Here is a 23,797-nt window from a genome sequence, read left to right as displayed (position 1 = left end):
AAAATCAATAAAACAAAGCCTCGATTTCACAACCAAAGGCCGACGGTTCAAAATAAAAGCAATTCACGAAAGTTGGGTACCAACAAAATAAAAGCAACGGGTGCCGAATGGTAAGTATGCGAAGCCTGTAGTTCAATGGACTGTATTTGAAAAAACGCAGGAGAATGTCCTTTATTTGGACCGGGACTTTTCTAGGGGCGATCGATGCAGGTCACTACGATACACACAAAGTGAAAAATGCAGCGGGCAGGGTCTTCTGACGACATTTCAAGGTTGAGAATGTCTTCCGGTAATTCTTGGGCCAGGGTGGCGCCCTTCCCTTTTTCATTGAAAAGCGCGAGCGATGAGTGTTTAATTTTGAAAGCGTGAAGCGGAAGCGGCGGCGAGAGCGAGGCCGAGTCGACCGCCTGCCTTCCCGGGCCGGGCCCCGAACAAACATGGACGTCTCGTGCGGGCCGATGAGCGCAACATGAGCGTCGTCGTCTCGCGCCGCCGGACCGAGCAGCACACACGAGCAGGTACCCGCGTGGCGCGCGAGGCCGACGGCGGAGGCGAGCCGAGGGAGCGCCGCCGGCTTCGGCTTCGGCTTCGGCCGAACGGGCGCGCCTCCGAAAGCGCCCGCCCGGTAACGGGGACCGAACGAGCGTGGCGCGGTGGCCTTCCGTGACGTCGCGCGCCCGTTTCCGGACCGCGGCCTGAGATGCGCTCGGCCGTCGGATAACGGAAGTCTCCCCGCGCCGCAGTCCTCGTCATCGACACTGTGCGTTTCGGGCTCCCCGACCCCGCGTGCCGACGACGACTCGATTGACATGTCACGCACGACGTTTAAAAATAGTCGCGCGCGTGTAGTCGCGTCACGCGACACCCGCCCAATGGCGTCACCGCTCGCACCCGCTTTGCTGCTCCCGCTCCTCCCCCGGGAGAGGGGGTGGGGGGGCGACTCCGGTTCCCCGAAACCAGAGCCGCATCCCGGTCCCCTCGCCTCACTCTGCACGCGTTATCAGGCTTCCGCATCATTCCGCGTTATTTGAAGCAGGTGCAAAAGGCCGGGCGAAGGCGCCGAAAAGAGGAAGTGTCGGGGCCCACTTCCGGCGGCGTCTTTACCCAACATGGCCGCCGTCCCCTACGAGCGCTTACAGGAAACACCCGTTCCTCTGCGCGGCCGGCGCCCCCTTCCCACGGCGGCGGGCGCCCGCCGAGGTCCGCTCGCCGACCCGGGTCGAAAGAATACGCCTCTCCTTCCGTCGTAAAAGCGGGCGCGAATTTGCCCGACGCGGCGGGGGAAACCAGCCGAATGCGACGCTTCTGACAAAAGCGCGCGTGCGACGCAGAGGCGGGCCCGCCGGCGACATGGCGGAGGACGAACGGCCGCAGCTGGTGGACTACTTCGTGGTGGCTGGCCTGGACCCGGCGGGGCCCCTGCGACCCCTGGACGAGGACGGCAGGGCGGGCTCCTGGGCGGGCCGGGGGGCGGAGCCGGTGACGGACCTGGCGGTCATCGCCCGCGGCCTGGGCGAGGAAGTGCCCCAGGGCTTCACCTGCATCGACAAGTCGCTGGGCGGCCACTCGGCCGAGCTCAGCGCCGGCCTCATCAACAACCCGCGCCTCTACCTCTGCTACCGGAGGGGCCGCGACAAGCCCCCCGTCCTGGACCTCGGGTAAGTCGGGCGAGCGCGGCCGGCTTGGCCCCTCCGCTCACGGCGGCTTCGTCCGCGGGCAGGGTCCTGTACGAGGGCAAGGAGCGGCCCGGGGCGGGCTGGTACGTGATCGAGACCACGCCCTACAGCCGCTCGGCCAGCCTGAGCGCCGGCCCGGCGGCCAACCGCGTCTTCCTGACGTACCGGCGAGCGGCGGAGGCGCGCGGCCTGCACTCGCTGGGCGTGACCGACATCGCCGTGCTGCTGCCCGGGAAAGGCGAGGCGGCGCCGCACACCTTCAGCCGCGTGGAAAAGAACCTCAACGCGGGCATGGTGAGGCGCGGTGCGCCGCCCGGCCGGCCGGCACGGCCCGCCGCCAACGCGTGCGCTTCTTTGCAGTGGGGTCCCGCCGTCTTCGTGTGCTACAAGCGGGCGGTGGCCAAAGCCAACGCGCTGCTCTACGAGGCGGGTGAGCGCCCGGCCGCCCCCGCCCCGGCCGCCCCCGCCCCGGCCGCCCCTCACCCTTGGGGCCCGTCCCCGCAGGTCTGCTGAGCCGCTACCCCGCCGAGGACCGGGACGCCTTCCCGCTGCCCGAGTCGGTGCCCGTCTTCTGCCTGCCCATGGGCGTGGCTTTGGAGAGCTGGCCGGCCGACGCCAAGTACCGGCTGCCCGTCTTCTCCACCTTCGCGCTCACCTCGGCCAGCGGGGACAAGGTGGCCTCTTCCCCCCGCGCCTGCCTTCCCCCCGACGGAAAAACGAAGCAAAAGGCGGGACCCGAGCGCTTTCCCCGGTTCTTCGCGGCAGGTGTACGGCGCGGCCATCCAGTTCTACGAGGCCTTCCCCCGGGAGGTCCTGTCGGAGCGGCAGAGCGTGCGCCTGGGCCTGCTGAGCGTGCTGGACCGCCGCCCCGTCCCCGAGCGCAGCCTGCAAGCCAAGAAGAGCATCTGCGTGCTCTCGCGCTGGCCCTTCTTCGACGTCTTCCAGAAGTTCCTCACCTTCGTCTACCGATACTCCGTCTCGGGACCCCACGTGCTGCCCATCGAGAAGTCAGGACGGCGCGCCCGCCTCCTTCTCGCCCTCCGTCCCTCTGACGCGCGGCGCTCCTTACAGGCACATCTCCAGCTTCATGCACAACGTTCCCTTCCCGTCCCCCCAGCGACCTCGCATCCTGGTTCAGGTGCGCCCGCCGCCGCTCGTCACGCGCTCCCGCAAACTCTATGCTCTTCGCCCGACGGAAACGCGACTCAAACAGGAGGCGGCCGCCACATTTAGACCGCCGCCTTTTTTTTTGAACGCGGTCTCGTCGCGGCCGGGCGAGCGAGGACGACGGATTAGTTTTCAGATGCCACCCGGGCCGTTTGGGCTGACCTTTTCGCGTGCGACTGGAGTCCGAACGGCCGGGTGGCATCCATGGGGAATTTTCTTTCAAAAACCCGCCCTTCCGCCTTCCCCCTCCCCAAAAGTAAGCGGCGTTGCGGCTGCGCTTCCATCGCCAAACGAACGGCGAGGTTAAGCGCGCGCCCGCGCGCGTTCGGAAACGTCAAGGGGCGGGCCGAAAAACGGGACGGAACGGAGGGATGACGGAACGGAGGGACGACGGAACGGAGGGATGACGGAACGGAGGGACGACGGAACGGAGGGACGACGGAACGGAGGGACGACGGAACGGAGGGACGACGGAACGGAGGGACGACGGAACGGAGGGATGACGGAACGGAGGGATGACGGAACGTGTGTGCGTTTCAGCTCTCTCCGTATGACAACCTGCTCCTCTGCCAGCCCGTCTCATCGCCGCTGCCCCTCAGGTGCGCCGGGGTTTGTTTTTGGGTTGAGGTTTTTGCAGAGGGAGCGGCCTTTGGAAGCGCGGTCTCGCGTGCGTGTTTTGCGTGTGCGCTAGCGGCGCCAGCTTCCTGAAGCTCCTGCAGAACTTGGGCCCGGCCAACGCGTGCACGCTGCTGCTGGCAGTGCTGACGGAGCACAAAGTCCTGCTGCACTCGCTGCGGCCCGACGTGCTGACGGCCGTCGCGGAGGCGCTGGTCTCGGTGAGGCCCGGCCCGGCCCGGCCCGGCCCGCGCCCCCTTTGCCCGCCGGTGACGCCGGCGCGCGGCTCTGCGTGCAGATGACCTTCCCGCTGCGCTGGCTGTGCCCGTACATCCCGCTGTGCCCGCTGCAGTTGGCCGAAGTGCTGCTGGCGCCCGTGCCCTTCATCGTGGGCGTGCACTCCAGCTACTTCGACCTGTACCGCCCCCCGTCCGACGTGGTCTGCGTGGACCTGGACACCAACACCCTCTTCCAGTCAGTGCCGCGCCGCGCCGCGCCGCGGCCGCGCCCCTCGCTCGGCCGTGAGAGCCCTCGGCGCCCGGCAGGTCGGACGACAGGAAGCCGCTGTCGTGGCGATCGTTGCCCAGGAAGGCCGGCAAGAGTCTTTTCAACAGCCTGGCCTCTCTGCACAAGACCCTGGAGCAGAGTAGGTCCCGAACGAGCGCGCCCGCCCAATCATCCCAACTATCTTTTTGTTTTGGGTGTGAGGACTCGTGAGGCGTCTCCCGGCTTTTCCCGCCGCGCTCACGAGTTTGCACCTAACGGTCCTTAGCTCTTTCCGCGCCGAGCGTTATCGGAAAAGGCAACCCGCCGATCGCAGCTCCGGAGAGCGAGACTCCCGTCAAACGCTCGCACTCCGTTACCGCCGTGCGGCAGACAAGCGTTTTACGAGAGCATTCTCGGCGAGGACAGAGTTAACGCCCTTTATTTGAATCCGTTCGCCCGTCGAATACCTGCGGACGAATGAGCAAAACCAAACAGAAAAATGCCGTTTTGCCGGGAAACGCGGGTCAGAAAAGGCGACCGTGGATCGGCTTCTTTCTGCGTTGTCGTCGGCGGCAGTTTGCGCGCCGGGCCAGGAGGAGGCCACGCTGGAGTTCCTGCTGACGGACTTCGACCAGACGTACCGGCGACAGAAGCAGCTGGAGGCCGACATCCAGGAGGCCTTCCTGCGCTTCATGAGCGTCCTGCTGCGGGGCTACCGCGCCTTCCTGCTGCCCATCACGCAGCCGCCCTCCGACACCGCCACCGACTGCGGCTCGCTCTTCAACCTGCAGGGTGAGTTTTGGACCTTTCCGGACACCCCGTCCGTCCGTCCGTCCGTCCTCCGCCGAGCTCCTCCTTTCAAGCGGGCGCGACGGCGGGAGGAAACGGCAAAAACGCCTCCGCTTTGGGCGCGGAGAAGCGCCCGCCGGCCCCCCCGCCGGCCCCCCCGCCGGCGCCCCCCGCCGTTCAGTTCCGGCTCGTCCGAGTGTCGCCCGACCGACGAGAGAGGCTCCGTTTGCGGCGGACCGCGCCCGCCGCCCTTCGGATCGGGGCTCCGCGGGGCTGGGAGAGGCGCTTTTGGCCCAGCTGACGCGCGGCCCCCCCTCCCCCCCGCCAGGCTTCCTCAAGTCTCGCGAGCGCACTCAGCAGAAGTTCTTCGGCCAGCTGACGCGCACGCAGATGTTCACGCAGTTCATCGAGGAGTGCTCCTTCGTCAGCGACCGCCACGCCTGCCTGGAGTTCTTTGACGAGTGCGTCCAAAAGGTGGGGGCGCCCGCGGGCTTCCCCGAGACGACGGGCCCGAAGCCGACGTCCCATCGAAGAACGCGGTCGCCGCAGGCCGACGTGGAGAAGCCGGACGACGTCCGGCTGGTGGACGTGGACGAGGGCCGCTGCGGCGAGCGCACGGTCTTCATCATGCCGCCCGAGCAGCCCGTCCAAGACGACGGCTCAGAGTGCCCCGCCCGCTACAGGTGAGGCGTCCCGCCGCCGTTCTGCCCGACCTGGGGCGCTCATTTTTTTTCTCTCTCTCCCCCCCGCGGCACGCGAGCAGCTACGAGACTTTCCCCGCTTTGAGGGCGGAGCTCTTTGACGCGCCGCTCGACCGGCTGCGCGTCCCCGCCAAGGGCGGCGCGCCCAGTAGCCCCGCCCCCAGGCGCACCAAACAGGTACGACTCAAGAGGAAGCTTCGTCCGAAGAAAGTCGGCGAGAAAGGAAGAGAATAAAGATCCGTAGGCGATTTCGCAGCGGTCGGTCCGCAGGTCGAAGTTTGCGCGCTCTCCCCGGGTTTCCCGCCGCGTTGCCCCAAAACAGGCGTCGTAGGCATTGTCGCCACCCTCCCGATTGCGCCCGTGCACGTTTCCACGCGGGAATGCTCGTTGCTCTCGGCGCGCCCCGCCGGGGCGGCCGGGATAGGCTCCGGCGCACCTGCGTGAGGCCAGTTGAAAAATGGGAAAGCGCGTATGAAAGTCAAAAGCAAGGAATCGGAAAGGATAAAGAGGTGCCGAGGTGCCGAGAACAGCAAACCGCAGAACGGCAGGAATGACGTCAGGCGGAATGATTTGCACGCCGACGGGGCAAAGAAAGGAAGGCGCGTGTGGCGCAGGAGCTGAAGGTGGCGCAGCGGCGCGCGCAGACGTGCTGCGGCTCGCCCGACATGTGGTGCAAGTGCCTGCTGGGCCACGTCTACGGCCTGTGGTTCATCTACCTGCCCACCTTCGTGCGGGCGCAGGCCGCCAAGGTGCCCGCCCTGCACGCCGCCTACGACGTGCTGAAGCACATGGAGGGCAGGAAGGTGCTGCTGCCCGACGAGGTGAGCGCCGGCCGTGCCCCGCCCCGCCGCGCCCCGCCCTTCTCCCGCGCACGCCGTGTGCGTCGCCCCCCAGGTGTGCTACAGGATCCTCATGCAGCTGTGCGGTCAGTACGGGCAGCCCGTGCTGGCCGTGCGCGTCCTCCTGGAGATGAAGAAGGCCGGCGTCACGCCCAACACCATCACCTACGGCTACTACAACAAGGTGGGCCCGGGCGGGGGGGGGGCGCGGCCCCCGCCCGATCCCGACCGCTCCCCCCTTTTGCGCTCAGGCCGTCCTGGAGAGCACGTGGCCGTCCGGCAGTCGCGGCGGGCGCTTGCTTTGGGCCAAGCTGAGGAACGTGCTGCTGGCCGTCGCCCTCTTCAGGCAGCCCCTCAAACTGCGCCGCGACGGCCCAGGTCTCCGCCGCGCCGCCGAGTCGACGTCGCCCGCCGCTCACGCCGCCCCTCGCCCGTTTGTCCGCAGCCGGGCCGGCGCCCCGCCCGCCTCTGCTTCGTCAGGCCAGCTGGAGCGGCCTGAGCGAGAGCTCCAGTCACGAATCGCTGACGGGTTCCTTGGCCAAGAGCGGCAGCCTGGGCAGCGTCAAGACGCCCGCTCGAAGTAACGCGCCCCGTCATTCGTCGGGTAAAAAAAACAAAGCCGGGCGCGTCGCGATGGAAAGGTCGAAACGGGCGGCGTCCTCCAGATGCCCGTTCCGCGGGCCGACGCCAAAAGGCCTTTTTTCTTCTGCGTCCGCCACGATTGCCCCTCGAATGTGGCCGCATCTTGACGCGCCCGCGTCCCATTGTTACAACCGGCGAGGACGGGGTGCCTGAGCCTCGTTTTTTTCGTGTCCCCTTTTTGCCGCGGACAGCCGCCGACGCAAGGGACGGGAAGTGGAGCCGTCGCGACGGCGTTGCCGCCAAGCCCCCTCCGGCGGCGCCCCCCGTCCTGGTTAGGCGCAGCGACATCTGCTTGTCCGGCTTCTACGCCGACGCCGCAGAGCAGGACGGCGGCAGGGAGGCGGCGTCCGGATCGGGAAGGTGGGAACGCCCGGGCGCGCCGGCCGTAGCTTTCGCCCGACGTCGCCGTAAGTATGCGCCCCTCCCCAGCGCGCCGGCGCTGGACGAGAACGACAACAAAGTGTCCCCGCCCGGCCGCGGCCTGGCGGGACGGCTGCAGCAGCTCCTGACGCCCACGCGGCACCGGGCGGCCGTCCGGCGCGCCGCCAGCGTGGACGAGCGGCGAGGACCCGCCGGAACTCCGGGCCGGCGGGTTTCCGAGCAGCGTCGCTCCAAGAGGTCGCAGGTGGCCGAAACGCTGCTGAAGGCCAAAGAGCGCCTGGCCAACGCCACCTCAGAGGTGAGCCGCCGCCGGCGACGTTGCAAAACGCCCGCCGCGCTGACGCCGCGGGCGTCTCCGCTCGCGTCCAGAGCTCGCTGTCGCTGGGCAGCGACGCCGACCCGGCCGAGGCGCCCCCGCCGCGCCGCTCCTGGGACGGCGACGAGAGCGCGACGGGGGTCGGCGCGGAGGTGAGCCGCTCGCCCGTTTGCTCGCCCGTTTGCGCGCCCGTTTGCGCGCCGCTCGCCCGTTTGCGCGCCGCTCGCCCGTTTGCGCGCCCCCCCTCCCTCCGGCCGCGCTCAAAGGGAACTTGGGCTCCCGGGGCAGGTTCTGATGTCCAGCTGCTCGCGGTGCCGCTCGTGCGGCTGCCTGGTGTACGACGAGGAGATCATGGCGGGGTGGACGCCCGACGACTCCAACCTCAACTCCCGCTGTCCCTTCTGCGCCGCCGCCTTCGTCCCCTTCCTCAGTGCCCGCATCTGCGACCTCCGACCCCCCGGCAGGTACGGGGCGCCGGCGGCGGGAAGGCGGCGGCGGCGCCCCGTACCCCCGTACCCATCTCTCGCCTTTGCAGCGACGGCGAGACGGCGGGCCGGCCCCCCGACGGGCAGCGCCGCGACGACGTGGGCGACGACTCCTCCACCGAGGGCGACGCGGTGAGCGCCGGGCGGTCCGGTCCTGTCCGACGCGCCCCTACCTCTTCCTCCGTCCCCCAGGTGGCGGTGGCGTACGTGAGTCCGCTGGTGCTGCGCAAGGAGCTGGAAAGCCTTCTGGACCACGAGGGCGAGGCGGTGCTGGCCCAGCCGCAGTTCTTGGAGAGCCACTGCATCATCTTCTGGAACCTCCTGTGGTTCTTCCAGCGCCTGGGTCTGCCCAGCCACCTGCTGCGCCTCGTCCGACTCCTCGTCAAGCCCCCGCAGGTACCGCTTTTTCAGACTTCTCCTCTGAGCCCGCTTCCACTTGGCTTCGGTTCAGCTCCCGAGCCGGTCCGCGTCCGTACGGGGTCCCGATCCGACCTTTTCCAAAAGAGAATCGGATCCGGCTCCGATCGAGTTTACGGATGGGAGCGGTCGGGATCTGGACGGGGTTCCGGGCCGTTCCGCGCGCCGGCTCTTCCCGCTCGCGTTTAAGCGTTTGGGCGAGATCGTCGCGGGTCGAGTTTCGCCTTGGTTCGGGTCGGGTCCTGATGCGGGCCGCGACCGCGTTCGAGTTGCTCTGAGATTTGAGTGTGAGATTGCAAAACGCCGCAGCTGAGCCGTGCTCGCGCTTGGCAGTCGGAGGGCGCGTGTCTTCGGGCGAGGCTCCTGTGGGACACCCTGACCCCCGAGCCCGACACCTGGCCCCCCCTCTACGCGCTCTGGCGTCTTCACAGTAAGTGAGAGCCGCGCGGGGCGAGGCGGGCCGCGCCGGCCTCGCGCCGCCCCCGCCCCGCCTAAGCCGGGTCCCGACTTGGCAGGCGGCGCGCCGGTGCGCGGCTCCCGCTGGCGGCGCCACAACCACCCCTTCACGCTGGCCTTCCTGGAGGAGGTCCTGCGCTGCGTGGGCATGAACGAGGTCCACAAGGCCATCGCGCTCTTCCTCAAAACGGTCGAGGACGCGCGCCGTCACGCCGCCGACCCGCCGCCGCTCCGCAGGTACGCACGCGCCTCGTTTCTCGCCACTTTCCCCTCTGGCGCCTCGACGTACTTGCGAGCGCTTGTGACCGGCCGCAGGGGCGTGTACCGGGAGCTGCTGTTCCTGACGCTGGCGGCCATGGGCCAGGACCACGCGGGTAAGTGCGACGGCCCGGCGGCAGGCCGGCGGCGCTCGGACTGACGCGGCCCCGCGCTCCCTGCAGGCGCCTTCGACAAGAAGTACAAGGCGGCGTACTCGCGCCTGAGCGCCGCCGTGGGAAAAGAGGAGCTGCGGCGGCAGCGGGCCCAGCCCCCCGCCGCCAAAGCGCTGGACTGCAGACGGGGCTTCCAGCCGCCGCTCCAGTGCTGACGGGCCCGCCGGACCTTTTCCCGCCGCCGTCCCCCGAAAAGGAGGAAAAAAAGAACCTTTGGACGTTTGGCTCCGGATCACTTCAATAAAATATTCACTTGTGTTTCCCCTGTAATTTATTCTCTTGTAAATGTGTTGGGTTTTTTAGGAAATAAAAGCGGAAGTTTTCTGAGTGATTTTTCCTCTTTTTGCATGTTGGGGTGAATGGCTCGCGCGGCGGCGGGCGGGGTCCCACTTCGTCGCCGCGTGTGTACCCCGTGGCGGAAGAAGAAGCTGACGACGGCAAGGCGGGAGCCGCTGTCGGATTCCGTTCCCAGGGGCGGAGCGCGCCAGAGACTTCCGCACCGTCCTTTTCGACTGGAAGGTTTCCCGACAACGTCGCCGTCCGCGGCAAGTTGAGGCTTCGCCGCCATCGCTATTCGCCTCGATCGAAAGACGCGATTTTCTTTCTCGAAAAGTCAGCGAAATCAACGCGCATATCGATCGTTAAACAAAGATCCCTTTATTCATCGATCGCGTTTTAAGAGCGCCGAGTCGAACGGGTCGCGATGGGGGACAAAGGCGGGACGGGACGTTCCCGGAACAAATCGATCATTTGACCCAAATGCCGGGCGCCGACGGGATCAAATCGTCGCTCCGTCTCCGGGAAGAATACGATTCCGGCGTTACGAACGACGACGGCAGACTACGCTATTTCCACATCGGGGATGAAGAAAGAAAGGGAGAGAGGGCCCCGTCAGTCCTTGGCGCCCCCATCCGCATGCCGACGGATCTTCTGGCCCCAAATCAAAAAAAAGTTGCCCGAGTCTCCCGACGGAAGCCCGGCTGGGGATTACTAAATCATGCCGCGACGCCGGTTGACCGCCGATCGTCCTACGACTAAGCCGCTTAAGCTAGTTAGCGCGGCGCGGAACAAAACGGGCCGACGGACAAAACGGCGAGGGTTACTTCGCCGGCCGGGGTCGCCGTTAGACGCTCGGCGCCAGGCCGCCCATGCAGACGTACTTGACGTCCAGGTACTCGTCCACGCCGTACTTGGAGCCCTCGCGACCCAGGCCGGACTCCTTGACGCCCCCGAAGGAGGCCTCCGGCGTGGACAGCAGAGCCTCGTTGACCCCCACCAGACCCACCTCCAGGGCCTCGGCCACTCGCCAGATCTGAGACGGGTCCGACGAGTAGAAGTAACCTAGCCCGTGGGGACGGACGGGGACAAGCGTTAAGGGCTGGGGCGCCAAGCCGACTGCGCCGACGGCGGCGGGAAAACCGGCATCGGCGCGGCTTGCGCTAGATGGAGCCGGACAGGAAAACTACTGGAAAGAATATGAAAAAAAAAAACGCGGCCGACCGGAAGTCAAACGCGAGGACGCGACCGGGACTGGCCTGAAGCCGCGGCGCCGGAGTGGACTGCGGCCAAATGGGACGAGCGGGACCCCGACGGGGGGCGGAAAAGACCCGGGCCGCACCTTTGGACACTCACCCGCCAGGCCCACTCGAGACGCGTTGGCCACGGCGAGCGCCTCCCGCTCCGTCTCGAACCTGCGCGGGGAGAGCGCGCGGTCGCCGTCAGATGACGGGAGGGCCGCCGGGGCGCGTGGAAGTCCGAGGCCCCCCGCGACTTGCGTTTGACGGGGGGGGGTAAACGGCGCCCGGCCGAAACAGGAAGAGGGGGCTCACCTGGCCACCGGCACCAGCGGCCCGAAGGTTTCCTCTCGCATGCACAGCATGTCGGCGTCGACGTCGGCCAGCAGCGTGGGCTCCACGAAGCAGCCGTCCAGACGCCGGCCGCCCCGCAGGAGACGGGCCCCCCGAGACAGGGCGTCCTCCACCTGCCGGAGCACCTGAGAAGACGGGCGGCGTCAAGGGCCGGCCCGCCGGCGTCGGGGGCCGGCCTTGTCCGGACCGCCGGACCTTGTCCGCCGCCCGGCTGTTGATGAGCGGGCCCTGCGTGGTGTCCGGCAGGCTCCCGTGTCCCAGCTTGAGCTGGCCGTCCATGGCGGCGGCCAGCTTGGCCACGAAGACGTCGTAGACGGAGCTCTGCACCAGGAAGCGGTTGGAGCACACGCACGTCTGAAAGGCAAAAGGCGCAGGCGGCGCTGAGCCGGGGAGCGGCCGGCTTCTCGGCCCGGCGCCGCTCACCTGCCCCGAGTTGCGGAACTTGGAGGCCATGGCTCCCTGCACCGCCTTGTCCACGTCGGCGCTGTCGAAGACGATGAAGGGGGCGTGGCCCCCCAGCTCCATGGAGACCCTTTTGACGCCGTCGGCGGCCATCTTCAGCAAAACCTGCCGACGCAGCCGCGCCCCTTAGCCGCGGCGCGAGCGGCGCGAGCGGCGGGAGCGGCGCGAGCGGCGGGAGCGGCGGGAGCAGCGGGAGCGGAATCCCGGGCCTGCTCCGGTCTTGCCTTGCCGGTGGCGGTGGAGCCGGTGAAGGAGATCTTGGCCACCCGCGGGTCGGTGCACAGGACGCGCCCCACCGACGGCGTCCGCTCCCTGGAGCACGGCACCACGTTGAAGACGCCCGGCGGGATGCCCGCCCGGGACGAGAGCTGATCGAAGGCGACCGCAACGGGACGTGTGACGGCAAGCTCCAAAAGACAGCCCCGTTCGCCCGCGCTAACCCGAAACCCGGCCCGACCGCTCGCAACGACCGCCGCTACGCTTTTGACCGGCGCTCCGGCTCCGACGGGCGCCCACCTCGGCCAGGGCGAGCGCCGAAAGGGGCGTGTCCTCGGCCGGCTTGACCACGACGGTGCATCCCGCCGCCAGGGCGGCGCCCACCTTCCTGGTGATCATGGCGCTGGGGAAGTTCCACTGCCGCGCGCGCACACAAAGGACGCGCGCGACGTCACGGCCGGCCCGGCGCGGCGCGGCGCGGCTCCCCCCGCGGCTCACCGGCGTGATGATGGAGGCCACGCCCACCGGCTGCTTGAGCAGGAGGATCTTGCGGTCCTTGAAGGGCGACGGCACCACGTCGCCGTACACCCGACGCGCCTCTTCGGAAAACCAGCTGAAGAAGGACGCCGAGTAGGCGATCTCGCCCAGCGCCTCGCCGCCGGGTTTGCCCTGAAATGCCACACGCCGGGTCACGCCGGCCGTCGCGTCGCGCCGGCGCGCTCGGCCGCGAGGGGCTGACTGACGCTCTCGAAGGTGACGATGGCGGCCAGCTGCTCCTTGTGCTCCGTCATCAGCCGGGCCCACCTCCTCAGCAGGGCGCCGCGCTCCTGCGCCCGACACGCCCGAGCGGTCAGGACCGCCGTAAGACATCGCGGAAGACACGCGAGCGCCAACGGGGCCCCCGGCCGGCCCGAGCCCGGCGCCCGCCGAGGTGGCGACCGAGCCGGACGCCGACGCCAGGTGCCGGCCGAGCCGTCGGCGAGCCGTCGCCCGCGAAAGGACCAATTTGGGGACGGCGCACTCCTTTGCGGCTCGGCTTAAGCATCCGGCGGGTGGGCCGCGCGCGGGCCCGCGGGCCCTCCGTTGGCCGACGGCCTGCCTCTCCCGCGCCTCTCCCGCACCCCTCGCCGTCGCCGTCGCCTCACCTTGGCCGTGACGTCCTTCCACTGGGCGAAAGCGCGGCTGGCGGCGTCCACGGCCCGCTCGGCCTCTTCCGGCCCGCAGTCCGCCACCCGCGCGATCTCGGTGCCGGTGGCCGGGTCCACAACCGGAAAGTCCCGCGACGCGGACACCCAGCGGCCGTGCACGTAGCCGCGCGTGCGCACCAGCGGCGCGCCGGCGTCCAGGCCGAAGGCGCGCCGGCGCGGCGCGCTCCCGACCGCGAGGAGCAGGAGGCGCGCGCGCCGCGCCGTCCTCGTCGTAGTCGCGTTCATCATCGCGGCGGTCGGTCCGAGCGCTGGCGGTCGCGGGCCTACTACCTGCGGGAGCTTCCGGCTCGCTTTCGACTCTCTCGCTCGCTCGGCGCCCCGGTCACGTGGCCGCGCACGCTCACTGGGGCTTGTTGTGCTCCGGTCGCGGCACGGCGCATGCGCGCACCTCGCCGCCCGGGCTCCCTGCGACTGCCTCCATCAAGATCGCTTGAAAGCGCTTTTCGCTCGTCGACTCTAGGGGGCGCCAAACTCGACTTTTTACGATTTGCTTGGAGTCGCGACACTTGTCTTGGGAGTGGGCTTCAAATCGTGTCAATAGGTAAAGAAAGGAGCGGATCGAAAAAGTGCGTTCCCACTCATTTGCGTGCCGTTCTTTCCAAATTTGCCGGCCGCGAGAGGCTGGTGACAGCCAGCGCAACACGTTTGCCACTGTCGTTTTGCTCGATGTGAATGTCAGACGAGTTCAGAGGGCGAAAACGCTCATCCGAGACGCCTCGGCGGATGAACGCGTACGGCGACGGCGGGTCGCGCGATCGCGCGGGGCCCTCCCGCGCAATCGCGTCTGACTTCGCGATCGCGACCTTCGGAATGTGGTGAATGCGGTGCACGTCCGCCGGGCGGGCGTCGCCGAACGAGCCGAACCGCGCACACGCACGCCAAGTCACGGCGCCGTTCCGCGCGATTGCTTTCTTGGACGTTGGGCGCGCGCGCGCAATGAATCGAGCTTTCTGTTCAAGCGGGTGCGCGCGTTGACAGATCGCTTCGATGGGACGACGCCCGGCGCAAGATTTAGGAAGCAAACAGCACAAAAGAGAGCGAGCGAACAAAGACACCCTCAATAGCGATGCCAGTTAAGCGAGCTTTGTTTTACAAAGGGAGGAGGAGGAAGTACGTGCAAGTCAAGTTTATTGATAAAACAGGCGCTGCTGCTATTTGTTTTTTGCGTCGCGTCACGTGTTGTTAACACAGCAGTTGGCCACCGTGTCCCACAAAACACACGAGGCTAGAAATCTTCGTACGGAAACTCGTTTCCTTCTATTCTACACGTCATTTGTATACTTTTCGGAAGCTCTTTGAACACGCATCTGCTAGCACCCGTAACAGATAATATGCTTTTTCTTTCAAAGCGGGCCTTTTCCGGCAAACGAACTTGCTTCTTGTATGCTTTGGATTTTTTTGATTCGCCCGAGTCGCCGAATTTTGAAGAGCGTTCGCGCGATCGCAGCTGTTGCACTCCCGTTGCGCGGCTGCGACTCGGGTCGCGGCTCGAAACAGGCACTCGATTGTCAGCAGCTTCGCCCCAAATACTCGACGAGGCCGCGCCCACCGTCTGTTGAAAGGCGGCCGGTAGCGGAAGTGGACGCTCTTGTTTTGAAAGGGCGTGCGGAAGCGGAAGCGGAGCGCCGTCGACGTAGAGTATCGGCGTTTGTGACATGGTGGACGAGCGGAACGCCGCCCGAGCTCCGCTGGCTCCGCATCGCGACCGCGGTGCCGTGTGACGGAAGATGGTCCAGAAACGGGAGCTTCTGGTGAGTCCGACTCGCGTGTCGCCCCGTTGACCCGAGCGAATTCCGCGACGACGGCGCAGGCGAGGCGAGGAAGGCGGAAAGCGGGCTCGTTCGCTTACCGCTCTTAGCATGCTGCTAACGCCCGGCCCGGCAGAGAGCGGGCGGGGCGACGCTTTCGGGCCCCGCCGGCCCGCAATCGGCGCCAGTCGCTCGCTCGCTCGAAGTCGGCTGCGGGGCCGGCGTCGACGCTCTCCGCCCGGCTCGCGGAGCGCGTAGCCAGCCAGCCCGCCCGCCCGCCCGCCTCGACGTCTTCCCTTCCTTCATACCTTTCGGTTTACTCTTCGCGAACATGGGCAAGACGTGTTGCCGAGTGCACTTTGCCCGATGCGACGGGTGACCCCTTTTGCCGATTGGTGACCTCTAGCCCTAAGCCTTCCCCTTGTTGGAGCTGAGTATCGAAACATTCGCCGAGCTTCGAAGTGTTTCTCGTCACGCGCGCAGTGTCGAAAGAAGCTTCAATGAAATTCAAACAATGAACAATGAAATTCTTCATTTGCTCCAAGTGAAGACCCAAAGCAAGGCACGAACAAGTAGCGGAACACACGCATCGACCGGAAGTGACTAACTTACGGACAATAATGTGCAAGTGCGCGTACACTCGCGGTAGACGAACTAAAGTGCACCTGTACGTGTTAGCTTTAGTGTTCACGCTACAAAAGACATCTCTTTTGAGTGCCCGCAAAGGTCATTGCCGACAGAAGATTCCTTCGCGTTTGGCTCTCGGAAGCCTTTGGAACGACCGGCCGTCGGTCCGTTCCATCATCGCTTGTGCATCTGCGCCGGACGCGCCGCTTTCCTTTCCCCGTCGAACTTTTCATTGTGCGCGCACACGATGAACACGCGAGCCCGATCCCGTCGTCGGTTTTCTACTCCTCCCGAATGACGCGCGACTGGTTCCGCGGCATTGTTGGATGGTCAACGCCCGTTGCCCCAACCGCCTCGCGGGCCTCTCTAGATTCTCCTCAATTGAACTTGCCTTAGTTCTCCTCAAACGTACTCGCGTCGAGATTCGGAGCGCGTTTTTCGGAGCGGCCTCCCGGCGTCGGTCGCGACCCCGGTGCCGGCGTCGGAGAACGGCTCCCCGTTCTATCCCGTCGCGGGCGGTCAAAAGAAAGAACTCCGTTCCCGGCGCCTACTTTTTCCGAGGCGCCGGGTGCTTCCTGGCTTGAAGTTTCTTTTGGCTGCAAAGTAGGGAGACGCGAGGTGATTGGCCAGGCTGCTCTTTCGCACTTTGACCCCTACTCACATTGTTTTTCATACGTATATATATATGCAAGCGCCGATAAGTATTGGGGTTGTCGGCAACCCGATGGACTGCCTCTGCGCGGGGTCGGGTGGAGCCGCGGCCGGCAAAGAAAACGTCGAAGGTTGGCGAGAAATAGCCCAACGCTCGCCCCGGGGAAAGGCCTTTGGTCGTCTGGCGCAAAAGAGCGACGCGGACCGCTTCCCACGGATGCAAACGAATCGGTCCGGGCGATAGCCCCCCCAAACAAAGCTGACGCGCCCTTGTTCCCCTGACATAAGAGTTGGAATCTTGGTCCCGTGGCGGCGCCCGCGTCCCCGGTCGCGTAAACGGCCGCTGGCCTCGCACAGCCCATTGCCCGAGCGCATTTTTTGACTCTGGAGCGCTAGATAGTGGCAAGGCGACGGTCGGGTCTTTAAGCGTCTCAAATTTCCACCTAAAACACAGACTTCGCTTCGCTTCAAAAGAACTTTAGATTTTCCGTTTTCCGTCGAGCCAATCTGGGAGTTTGTTTGAGGAGCAGCTTTCTCGAGCTTTCTTTTGCGACTTCTCAATCGACATTTGTTCATTTTCCCGCTAAGAAATGGGCAACGCATTCAAGTGGAATTCCCTCCTCTTTGATTTGCATTGAACGCGTCCAAAAATGTTGAGGTGTGCCAAAGATTTCAGACCATAAACTGTTTTTTCTCACGAGGGGCAAAAAAAGATGGCGCGGAAATATTTTTCAAGCGGGGAGTACTTGCCGCCAGTAAAGGAAACCGGCCGGGCACGTTACTGTTGCGCCACGTGACGCGGGATGTCGCGTTAACCGGACGGTTTGAAAAAAAAAAGTTTCAGCTAGCATCTTTTTGCGTAAGGATCTGATCAGTCGGTCCGGCGTGGTTTCCGGTCTGAAATGTAGCACGCTATTCTCATCGGATGAACAAATGTTTTTTCAAAGTCTGGTCACCTGCGCGTCAAACTGCTCGCATTTGCGGAAAAGTTGCGCGCGATGAGTAAACGTGACGAAAGTGACGTCGGGTCGTCGAGGATCAGGAGCCGCGGACGCCGCCCGCTTCCCGGACCGTGGCGGTAACGCGCGCCGGCGGCCCGCCTCGGTAACGCGCGCCTCTCGTCGGCAGCTCGCCCAAACCGGCGCCGAGCGCGGCCAAGATGACATGATGGTTCCCGTGCTGAGCTCCAAAAATGCCAGCCAGCTGCCCGTGGGCGAGGTGGCGTGCGCCCTGCAGGTACGGGCGCCGCGCCGCCGCGCTTTTCGCCTCCTCGACCCAACGGGCCGGCGCCCGCGCTCAGGCCGACCTTCGGCGCGGGCTGTCGGAGGACGAGGTGTCCCGACGCAGGATCTACCACGGCTGGAACGAGTTTGACATCGGCGAGGACGAGCCGCTCTGGAGGAAGTACATGTCGCAGGTGGGCGCCCGAGCGGCGAGGCCTCCCTCGGCGCCGTCCCGAGCTTCGAGCGGCGCCGCGAGCCCTCGGCCTGAAAGCGCTCGAGCCCGCTACCCCTGGGAGCTTTTCGCACGTAGTAAACGGAGCGTCGGAAAAGGCCAGCTTCGTCGTACCGAACGGAGGGAAAGCAAGCCGGCCCGAGTCTCTCGTGCCCTTCGTCGGACGGCTCCGAAGTCCGCGAGTTGATGGCTGCCTTTCGTTGCCCTTTGTCCCTCGGGCTTTCTATCTCCGCGCGCGTCGGGGCCCCGAGCCCGCGACGGCTCGATTGTTCCCTTTCTGACGCCGTCCTGTCGGCTCCCAAAGTCAAGTCGAGCGCGCGGACGGGGCCGGCCGAGGAATCGAATGAATTGGCTTTCTCCTTTCCAAAGCGGAGGATGCGGTTTTGCGCAAACGGCGCTTTGCCAGACAAGTTCACGGTCATTCCCAACTCCGTTTTGCCGGTCGAGCAAGCCGCCATGTGCGCAAGCCGCGAAAAGCCATCGTTAGTCGTGAGCTAAAACGCCGGCCCGTGTCGTTCAGCCCGCCGCATAGAAAAAGAGGGCCGCCGCGTCCCCTTTTGACCTATCGGTGACTAGCCGGCAAGAAGGTTTTTTTTCCGCCCCCAGTTCAAAGACCCGCTGATCCTGCTGCTGCTGGCCTCGGCGGTCATCAGCGTCCTCATGCGGCAGTTGGACGACGCCATCAGCATCACCGCGGTACGCTCGCCGCCCCGCCCGGCCTCTCCTAGCGCGCGCTGACGCTCGCCGCGTCTCCCGACAGGCCATCATCATCGTGGTCACCGTGGCTTTCGTCCAGGTGAGTCGGGCGTCGGACGAGCGCGGACGAGGCCGGCTCATCCCGCCTTTTGTCGGCAGGAGTACCGTTCCGAGAAGTCTCTGGAAGAGCTGGGAAAACTGGTCCCGCCGCAGTGTCGCTGGTACGCCCGTCGCGCCGGTTCGGGGCCCGCTCGTCCCCGTCCGCCCGGAATTCGCTCGGCGGCGCCAGCGTAACGGACGCGCGACGCTTTCAGCATTCGCCAAGGTCAGCCGCAGCACATGCTGGCCAGGGATTTGGTCCCCGGAGACACGGTGTGCCTGGCGGTGGGAGAGCGCGTCCCGGCCGACCTGCGGCTCTTCGAGGTGAGCGCCCCTTCCGCGCCCCTTGCGCGCGCCGCCGCTGAACCGGCCCGCCGTTCAGGCCGCCGACCTGTCGGTGGACGAGTCCAGTCTGACGGGGGAGACGGCGCCCTGCTCCAAGTTGGTGGCGCCCCAGCCGGCCGCCCGCAACGGCGACATCGCTTCCCGCGCCAACATCGCCTTCATGGGCACGCTGGTGCGCTGCGGCAAAGCCAAGGTAGGCCGTCCGAATCGGCGAATGCCCGGGAGGGCGTCGGCTCGCTCGGCGGAAGTCGCGCGCTAACGCGGGGCCCCCTCGCGGCAAGGGGATCGTCATCGGAACGGGGGAGAACTCCGAGTTCGGCGAGGTCTTCAAGATGATGCAGGCGGAGGAGGTGCGCGCGCCATTGCCCGCCAGCCCGCGCTGAAGCCGGCCCGCTCAAGCGGCGTTTTTTTGCCGGCAGGCTCCCAAGACGCCGCTGCAGAAGAGCATGGACCTGCTGGGCAAGCAGCTCTCGCTCTACTCTTTCGGCATCATCGGTCGGTGGCTCTCGCCGTCGGGCGCCGCGGCCGTCCCTCCGCTGACGGCGCCGCGTGCGCTTCCCCGCAGGGGTCATCATGCTGGTGGGCTGGCTGCAGGGCAAGAGGATCATGGACATGTTCACCATCGGCGTCAGGTAGCCCTCGGGAGCCCCCTTCCAAACCCGCGAGTCTTTTCCTATTGTTGCGCCGTCGACGGCGCGTGCCGTGCGTGTCGCCCCGAAGGCGCATCTTTTTTTTTTTTTTTTTTTGCGGGCGTACTCTCGTAGCATCCGTCCTTGACGGGCAGCGGGAACCGTAGCGATCTCTCTCAGTCTTAATGAACCCGGCGGTGACGGCGGCGGGCGCTCTCCCCGCAGCCTGGCGGTGGCGGCCATTCCCGAAGGTCTGCCCATCGTGGTGACTGTGACGCTGGCCCTGGGCGTCATGCGCATGGTCAAGAAGAGGGCCATCGTCAAGAAGCTTCCCATCGTGGAGACGCTGAGTACGGCGGCGGGTGGGCGGGGCGGGGCGGCGCCCGCGTCCGCGTCCGCCCGGCCTCACGCGCGCCTGCGTTTGCGCCGGCAGGCTGCTGCAACGTCATCTGCTCGGACAAGACGGGAACGTTGACCAAGAACGAGATGACGGTCACGCAGATGTTCACGTCGGACGGGATCCACGCCGAGGTGGGCGCCCCTAGCCGCGCGCGACTTCCCTTCCTTACCTTTGCGCCGGCGACCCGATTGGCGGCGCGCTCCAGGTGACGGGGGTGGGCTACAACGGCGACGGAGAGGTCTTGACCGACGGAGAAGTCGCGCACGGCCTTTCTCACCCTTCGCTGGGCAAGATCGCCGAGGTCAGTTGGCGGCGGGATCGTTCTTTGCCGAGGCGTTCGGGCGAGGATCGCCGGTGACGTTGCCCGCGTTCAGGTGGGCCGCGTGTGCAACGACTCGCTCATCAGGAACGGGACTCTGCTGGGTCGGCCCACGGAAGGCGCGCTCGTGGCCCTCGCCATGAAGGTACGACGGGGCGGAACGGGGGGGCCGGCCTTTTCCGTCCCCGTCCCGGGCGTCCCGATCGCCGAGCGCTTTCTGAACGCGGGCGTCTCGACGGCCTCCCCCCCGCAGATGGGCCTCGAAGGCGTGGAGCAAGAGTACGTGCGCGTGGAGGAGCTTCCCTTCACCTCGGACAAGAAGTGGATGGCGGTGCGCTGTGTTCGCCGCGCGCAGCAGGTGCGTATCGTGCCCGCGCGCCAGAGAACGAGATGAGGCCGCCGGCAATTTCCGAGTTCGTGGCGGCCTCCGCGCACCTAGACGCACATCTGGACGCACGGGCGCGACGCTTCCGAGCCGCCGGCAATCCGGAAAGCGATCTTTGCCGCGCTCTCTCCAAAAACCGAAGCAAGCGGCGCTTTCCGCCGCTTTGCCGAGGAGTCGGGGCGCGCCGTCGATCAAACGACCCGAACTTTTTCAAGTTCCGAAGGCTTTCGCGACACGCGCCAACGACGTTTTGTTGACGCCTTTCCAACGCTGGCGAGCGAGCGTTTCCGGGTTAAATGCACTGGCGCGCTTTTCCTCGCCGAGCTCTCGATTCTGTCGAACGTCCGCTAAAGAAAGCCGAGCGGCGGCCAACCGGCTGACTTTTTGGGCAGGGCGAGCCGGGCGCGCTGTTTGTCAAGGGCGCGTACGAGCAGGTGATCCGCTTCTGCGCCACCTACAACAGCCGAGGGAGCGCCTTACCGCTCACCCGGCAGCAGGCGGAGCTCTACCAGCAGCACATCAGTTACATGGGCACCGCCGGCCTCCGAGGTCCGATTCGCCGAGCGCCTCCGCCGAGTGCCGCGCCTCGCCCGAGCCTCCCCGCCCTCTCCCCTCAGTGCTGGCGTTTGCGTCCGGGTACGAGATGGGGACCTTGACCTTCCTGGGCCTGGTGGGCATCATCGACCCGCCCAGGGCGGGGGTCAAGGAGGCGGTGGCCACGCTCATCGCTTCGGGCGTCGCCGTCAAGATGATCACGGGAGACTCGCAGGAGACGGCCGCCTCCATAGGTCAGGCGCCGATCGCGAGAGGCCGTCCCGCGGCCTTCTCCCGCCGCGCCGGCCGGCCGAGGGGACGCGCGCCACCCTCGGGAAGACGGCCGGGGTCTCCCCCGCCGCCGTAACCTTGCCTCACGTCTCACCTTGCTTCTCGAACCAGCCGGTCGTCTGGGCCTGTGGTCCAAAGGAGGCCAGTGTTTGTCGGGGGAGGACGTGGACCGCCTGGACCTGCAGGAGCTCTCGCAAATCGTCACCGGAGTAAGGCGCGGGGCGCGACGGAGGGGGGCGGCAGGCCGGGGGGCGCGCGTTCTCACCCGGGTGTTTGTGTGCCCGCTTGCAGATCTCCGTCTTCTACAGAGCCAGCCCCAGACACAAGCTCAAGATCGTCAAGGTCGGCGAGCGCGCGGCGGCACGGCTCGGCGTAAACGGGCCCCCTTCCCGGCCCCCTTTTAGTCTCTGCAGAACATCGGCGCGGTGGTGGCCATGACGGGCGACGGCGTCAACGACGCGGTGGCGCTGAAGGCGGCCGACATCGGCGTGGCCATGGGCCGCACCGGAACCGACGTCTGCAAGGAGGCCGCCGACATGATCCTGGTGGACGACGACTTCAACACCATCATGTGAGCCCGCGCGCCTCCTGGCCGGGCGGGCGGGCGGGGCCTCCGAGCATCACGCGCGTCCGGCTTTGCAGGTCCGCCATCGAGGAGGGAAAAGGCATCTACAACAACATCAAGAACTTTGTCCGCTTCCAGCTCAGCACGTGAGTCAGAGTCCATGAGAAGGTCGCCTTTGGCGTACGCGTTGCCGTTACCCCGAGCCGCCCTTCCCCGACGGGGCCTCATGAGAACGGCGGTCGGATCGTCGCGGCAAATGCGTTTGCGCGCCGTATCCGAGCGGACTTTCCGGGAGCTCACGTCTCCCGCGGCCCCGACAGGAGCATCGCGGCGCTGACGCTCATCTCCTTGGCCACGCTGATGAACTTCCCCAACCCGCTGAACGCCATGCAGATCCTGTGGATCAACATCATCATGGACGGCCCGCCCGCGCAGAGGTAGTCGCTTCCGCGCCTTAGCCCGGGCCTGCTGTCCAACGGAGCCCCGTTTCAAACCCGAGCTGGCGCGTGCGTGCAGCCTGGGCGTGGAGCCGGTGGACCGCGCGGTCATCCTCAAGCCTCCACGCAACGTCTCCGACAGCATCATCACGCGCGGCCTCATCGTCAAAGTTCTGGTGTCGGCCTTCGTCATCGTCTGCGGGACGCTCTTCGTCTTCTGGAGAGAGGTGGCGACCCTTGACCCCGAGCCCCCCCCCACCCCACCCCTTCCTCACGTTCTTCGTCCGCCGTCTCGCAGCTGCGGGACAACGAGATCACCCCCCGAGACACCACCATGACCTTCACCTGCTTCGTCTTCTTCGACATGTTCAACGCGCTCAGCTCCCGCTCGCAGGTGAGCCCCCCGACGGAGACCGCCGAGGTGGGCGGCCTTTCCCTTCAAACGGGCCCTTTTCTCTCGCGCCTTCCCCTCGTCCGCGATACGTAGAACGTTTGCAGAGCCGCCGTTCCCGGCCGGCCCCCTCCTCCGAACGCTCAAATCGGGCGCGTGCTTGTGCGCAGACCCGGCTGGTGCACGAGATGGGCCTGTGCAGCAACCGGGCCTTCTGCCTGGCCGTGCTGGCGTCCATCATGGGCCAGCTGCTGGTCATCTACTTCCCGCCGCTGCAGCGCGTCTTCCAGACGGAGAGCCTGAGCCCCTTCGGTGAGCCGCCGCGCCGGCCCTCAGCGCGGGCCGCCGCCGAGGCCGTCGGCCCACTCGCCGCGCTGTGCTTCTGTCGCTCAGACCTGCTGTTCCTGCTGGCCCTGACCTCGTCGGTGTGCGCGCTGTCCGAGGCCATCAAGCTGGCCGAGCGCTGGCGCCGCGCGCCGCGGCGGCCGCCCGCCGACCGCTCCCACCAGGTATGACGCCGGGGACGGGGCGGCCCGGGCCCGGCCGGCCGTCGGGGACCCGCCGGGAGCGCGGGACCCGGACTTTTGTTTTTTAAAGAGCGCTTCCGGGCCCGCGCCGGCCGGCGAATCCCGGCGCCGCCGCCGCCCGTCTTTTCCCCGTGGCTATCGGCGGAATTGGCGAGGGCGGCCTTCCCTATCATTCCTTCTTTGGCGGGCGGGCGGGCGGACGGACGGGCGGGCGGGCGGACGGACGGACGGAACGCCCGCCGCGCGGCCCCGTCTCCCGCCGGACTTGGCCTGGCGCCGTTTGTTCCCAAAGCGACTTTTGCGGGGGAGGGACCCGCGCTGACTTTGAAAGAGCGCAGATGCCACATCCACTTGCTTTTAAAGGACTAATTTATTTTATTTTGATGGAAAGAATAAATGCAGAAAATGTCGCACCCACCTTTTCCCATGTTTTTGCCCCATCAGAACGTTTGGTGACGGACGCCCAATGATTTGTGTTCAACGTGCGAAAAACAAATAAAATGGCAACTTTGGGTTGTCTCTTGACTTGGAGTGATGCGCTTG

The 23,797-nt window shown here is 66.4% G+C and overlaps 3 protein-coding genes across 6 annotated transcripts; 2 read left to right on the top strand and 1 right to left on the bottom strand.

The window, feature by feature from the left end:
• The first annotated feature begins 34 nt into the window (after positions 1–34).
• Positions 35–9,728, top strand: dennd4b (DENN/MADD domain containing 4B). Of its 4 annotated transcripts, none has more exons than XM_088412028.1 (29): positions 35–518; positions 1,332–1,658; positions 1,721–1,970; positions 2,037–2,106; positions 2,181–2,350; positions 2,442–2,683; positions 2,748–2,814; positions 3,384–3,442; positions 3,535–3,679; positions 3,757–3,932; positions 4,004–4,104; positions 4,521–4,736; positions 5,062–5,207; positions 5,283–5,416; positions 5,497–5,611; positions 6,049–6,255; positions 6,329–6,457; positions 6,525–6,651; positions 6,719–6,853; positions 7,107–7,275; positions 7,345–7,594; positions 7,666–7,764; positions 7,901–8,076; positions 8,148–8,229; positions 8,290–8,493; positions 8,824–8,944; positions 9,030–9,207; positions 9,286–9,344; positions 9,411–9,728. In XM_088412028.1, the coding sequence occupies exons 2-29, from the start codon at positions 1,351–1,353 to the stop codon at positions 9,554–9,556; spliced, it is 4,281 nt and encodes a 1,426-aa protein (XP_088268154.1). In that variant the 5' UTR covers positions 35–518; positions 1,332–1,350; the 3' UTR covers positions 9,557–9,728. The 4 variants fall into 4 exon arrangements, with proteins under 4 accessions (XP_088268154.1, XP_088268153.1, XP_088268152.1 ...); XM_088412029.1 differs by having other exon boundaries at positions 49–518; positions 6,719–6,877; positions 8,848–8,944; XM_088412027.1 differs by having other exon boundaries at positions 5,062–5,416; positions 6,719–6,877; positions 8,848–8,944.
• A 307-nt stretch (positions 9,729–10,035) lies between these two features.
• aldh5a1 (aldehyde dehydrogenase 5 family, member A1 (succinate-semialdehyde dehydrogenase)) lies at positions 10,036–13,683 on the bottom strand. Its single transcript, XM_088412089.1, has 10 exons — positions 13,093–13,683; positions 12,691–12,774; positions 12,446–12,616; positions 12,248–12,364; positions 11,956–12,099; positions 11,693–11,836; positions 11,465–11,623; positions 11,231–11,394; positions 11,034–11,092; positions 10,036–10,742 (listed from the first exon to the last, which is right to left on the bottom strand). Exons 1-10 carry the CDS (start codon positions 13,381–13,383, stop codon positions 10,525–10,527), a joined length of 1,551 nt encoding a protein of 516 aa, XP_088268215.1. The 5' UTR covers positions 13,384–13,683; the 3' UTR covers positions 10,036–10,524.
• Positions 13,684–14,059: 376 nt separating this feature from the next.
• Positions 14,060–23,785, top strand: atp2c1 (ATPase secretory pathway Ca2+ transporting 1). The gene is made up of 27 exons (XM_088412048.1): positions 14,060–14,906; positions 17,310–17,417; positions 17,482–17,598; positions 18,243–18,332; positions 18,397–18,432; positions 18,492–18,553; positions 18,647–18,755; positions 18,814–18,969; positions 19,058–19,126; positions 19,196–19,271; positions 19,342–19,408; positions 19,631–19,755; positions 19,839–19,936; positions 20,011–20,106; positions 20,180–20,269; positions 20,378–20,482; positions 20,902–21,058; positions 21,127–21,297; positions 21,446–21,543; positions 21,626–21,676; positions 21,739–21,905; positions 21,977–22,045; positions 22,220–22,336; positions 22,416–22,563; positions 22,635–22,730; positions 22,898–23,039; positions 23,121–23,785. Exons 1-27 carry the CDS (start codon positions 14,883–14,885, stop codon positions 23,240–23,242), a joined length of 2,766 nt encoding a protein of 921 aa, XP_088268174.1. The 5' UTR covers positions 14,060–14,882; the 3' UTR covers positions 23,243–23,785.
• The last annotated feature ends 12 nt before the right edge of the window (positions 23,786–23,797 follow it).

The sequence above is a fragment of the Hippichthys cyanospilos genome, chromosome 3 (genome assembly GCF_059441005.1).
Source record: "Hippichthys cyanospilos isolate Australia breed blue-spotted pipefish chromosome 3, RoL_Hcya_1.0, whole genome shotgun sequence".
Lineage (NCBI taxonomy): Eukaryota > Metazoa > Chordata > Actinopteri > Syngnathiformes > Syngnathidae > Hippichthys > Hippichthys cyanospilos.
This window is presented reverse-complemented; position numbering and strand designations above follow the sequence as displayed.

Coding starts and splice junctions, on each gene's coding strand:
- dennd4b (XM_088412026.1), top strand. CDS start 1,351: ATGGCGGAGGACGAACGGCCGCAGCTGGTGGACTACTTCGTGGTGGCT. Junction 3,933..4,003: donor GACACCAACACCCTCTTCCA/GTCAGTGCCGCG, acceptor GGCGCCCGGCAG/GTCGGACGACAGGAAGCCGC. Junction 6,458..6,524: donor CCTACGGCTACTACAACAAG/GTGGGCCCGGGC, acceptor TTTTGCGCTCAG/GCCGTCCTGGAGAGCACGTG.
- aldh5a1 (XM_088412089.1), bottom strand. CDS start 13,383: ATGATGAACGCGACTACGACGAGGACGGCGCGGCGCGCGCGCCTCCTG. Junction 12,100..12,247: donor CGGCGCTCGCCCTGGCCGAG/GTGGGCGCCCGT, acceptor GCCTTCGATCAG/CTCTCGTCCCGGGCGGGCAT. Junction 11,624..11,692: donor AGTTCCGCAACTCGGGGCAG/GTGAGCGGCGCC, acceptor TTTGCCTTTCAG/ACGTGCGTGTGCTCCAACCG.
- atp2c1 (XM_088412048.1), top strand. CDS start 14,883: ATGGTCCAGAAACGGGAGCTTCTG. Junction 18,554..18,646: donor GTCCCGCCGCAGTGTCGCTG/GTACGCCCGTCG, acceptor CGACGCTTTCAG/CATTCGCCAAGGTCAGCCGC. Junction 22,337..22,415: donor GACGGCCCGCCCGCGCAGAG/GTAGTCGCTTCC, acceptor GCGTGCGTGCAG/CCTGGGCGTGGAGCCGGTGG.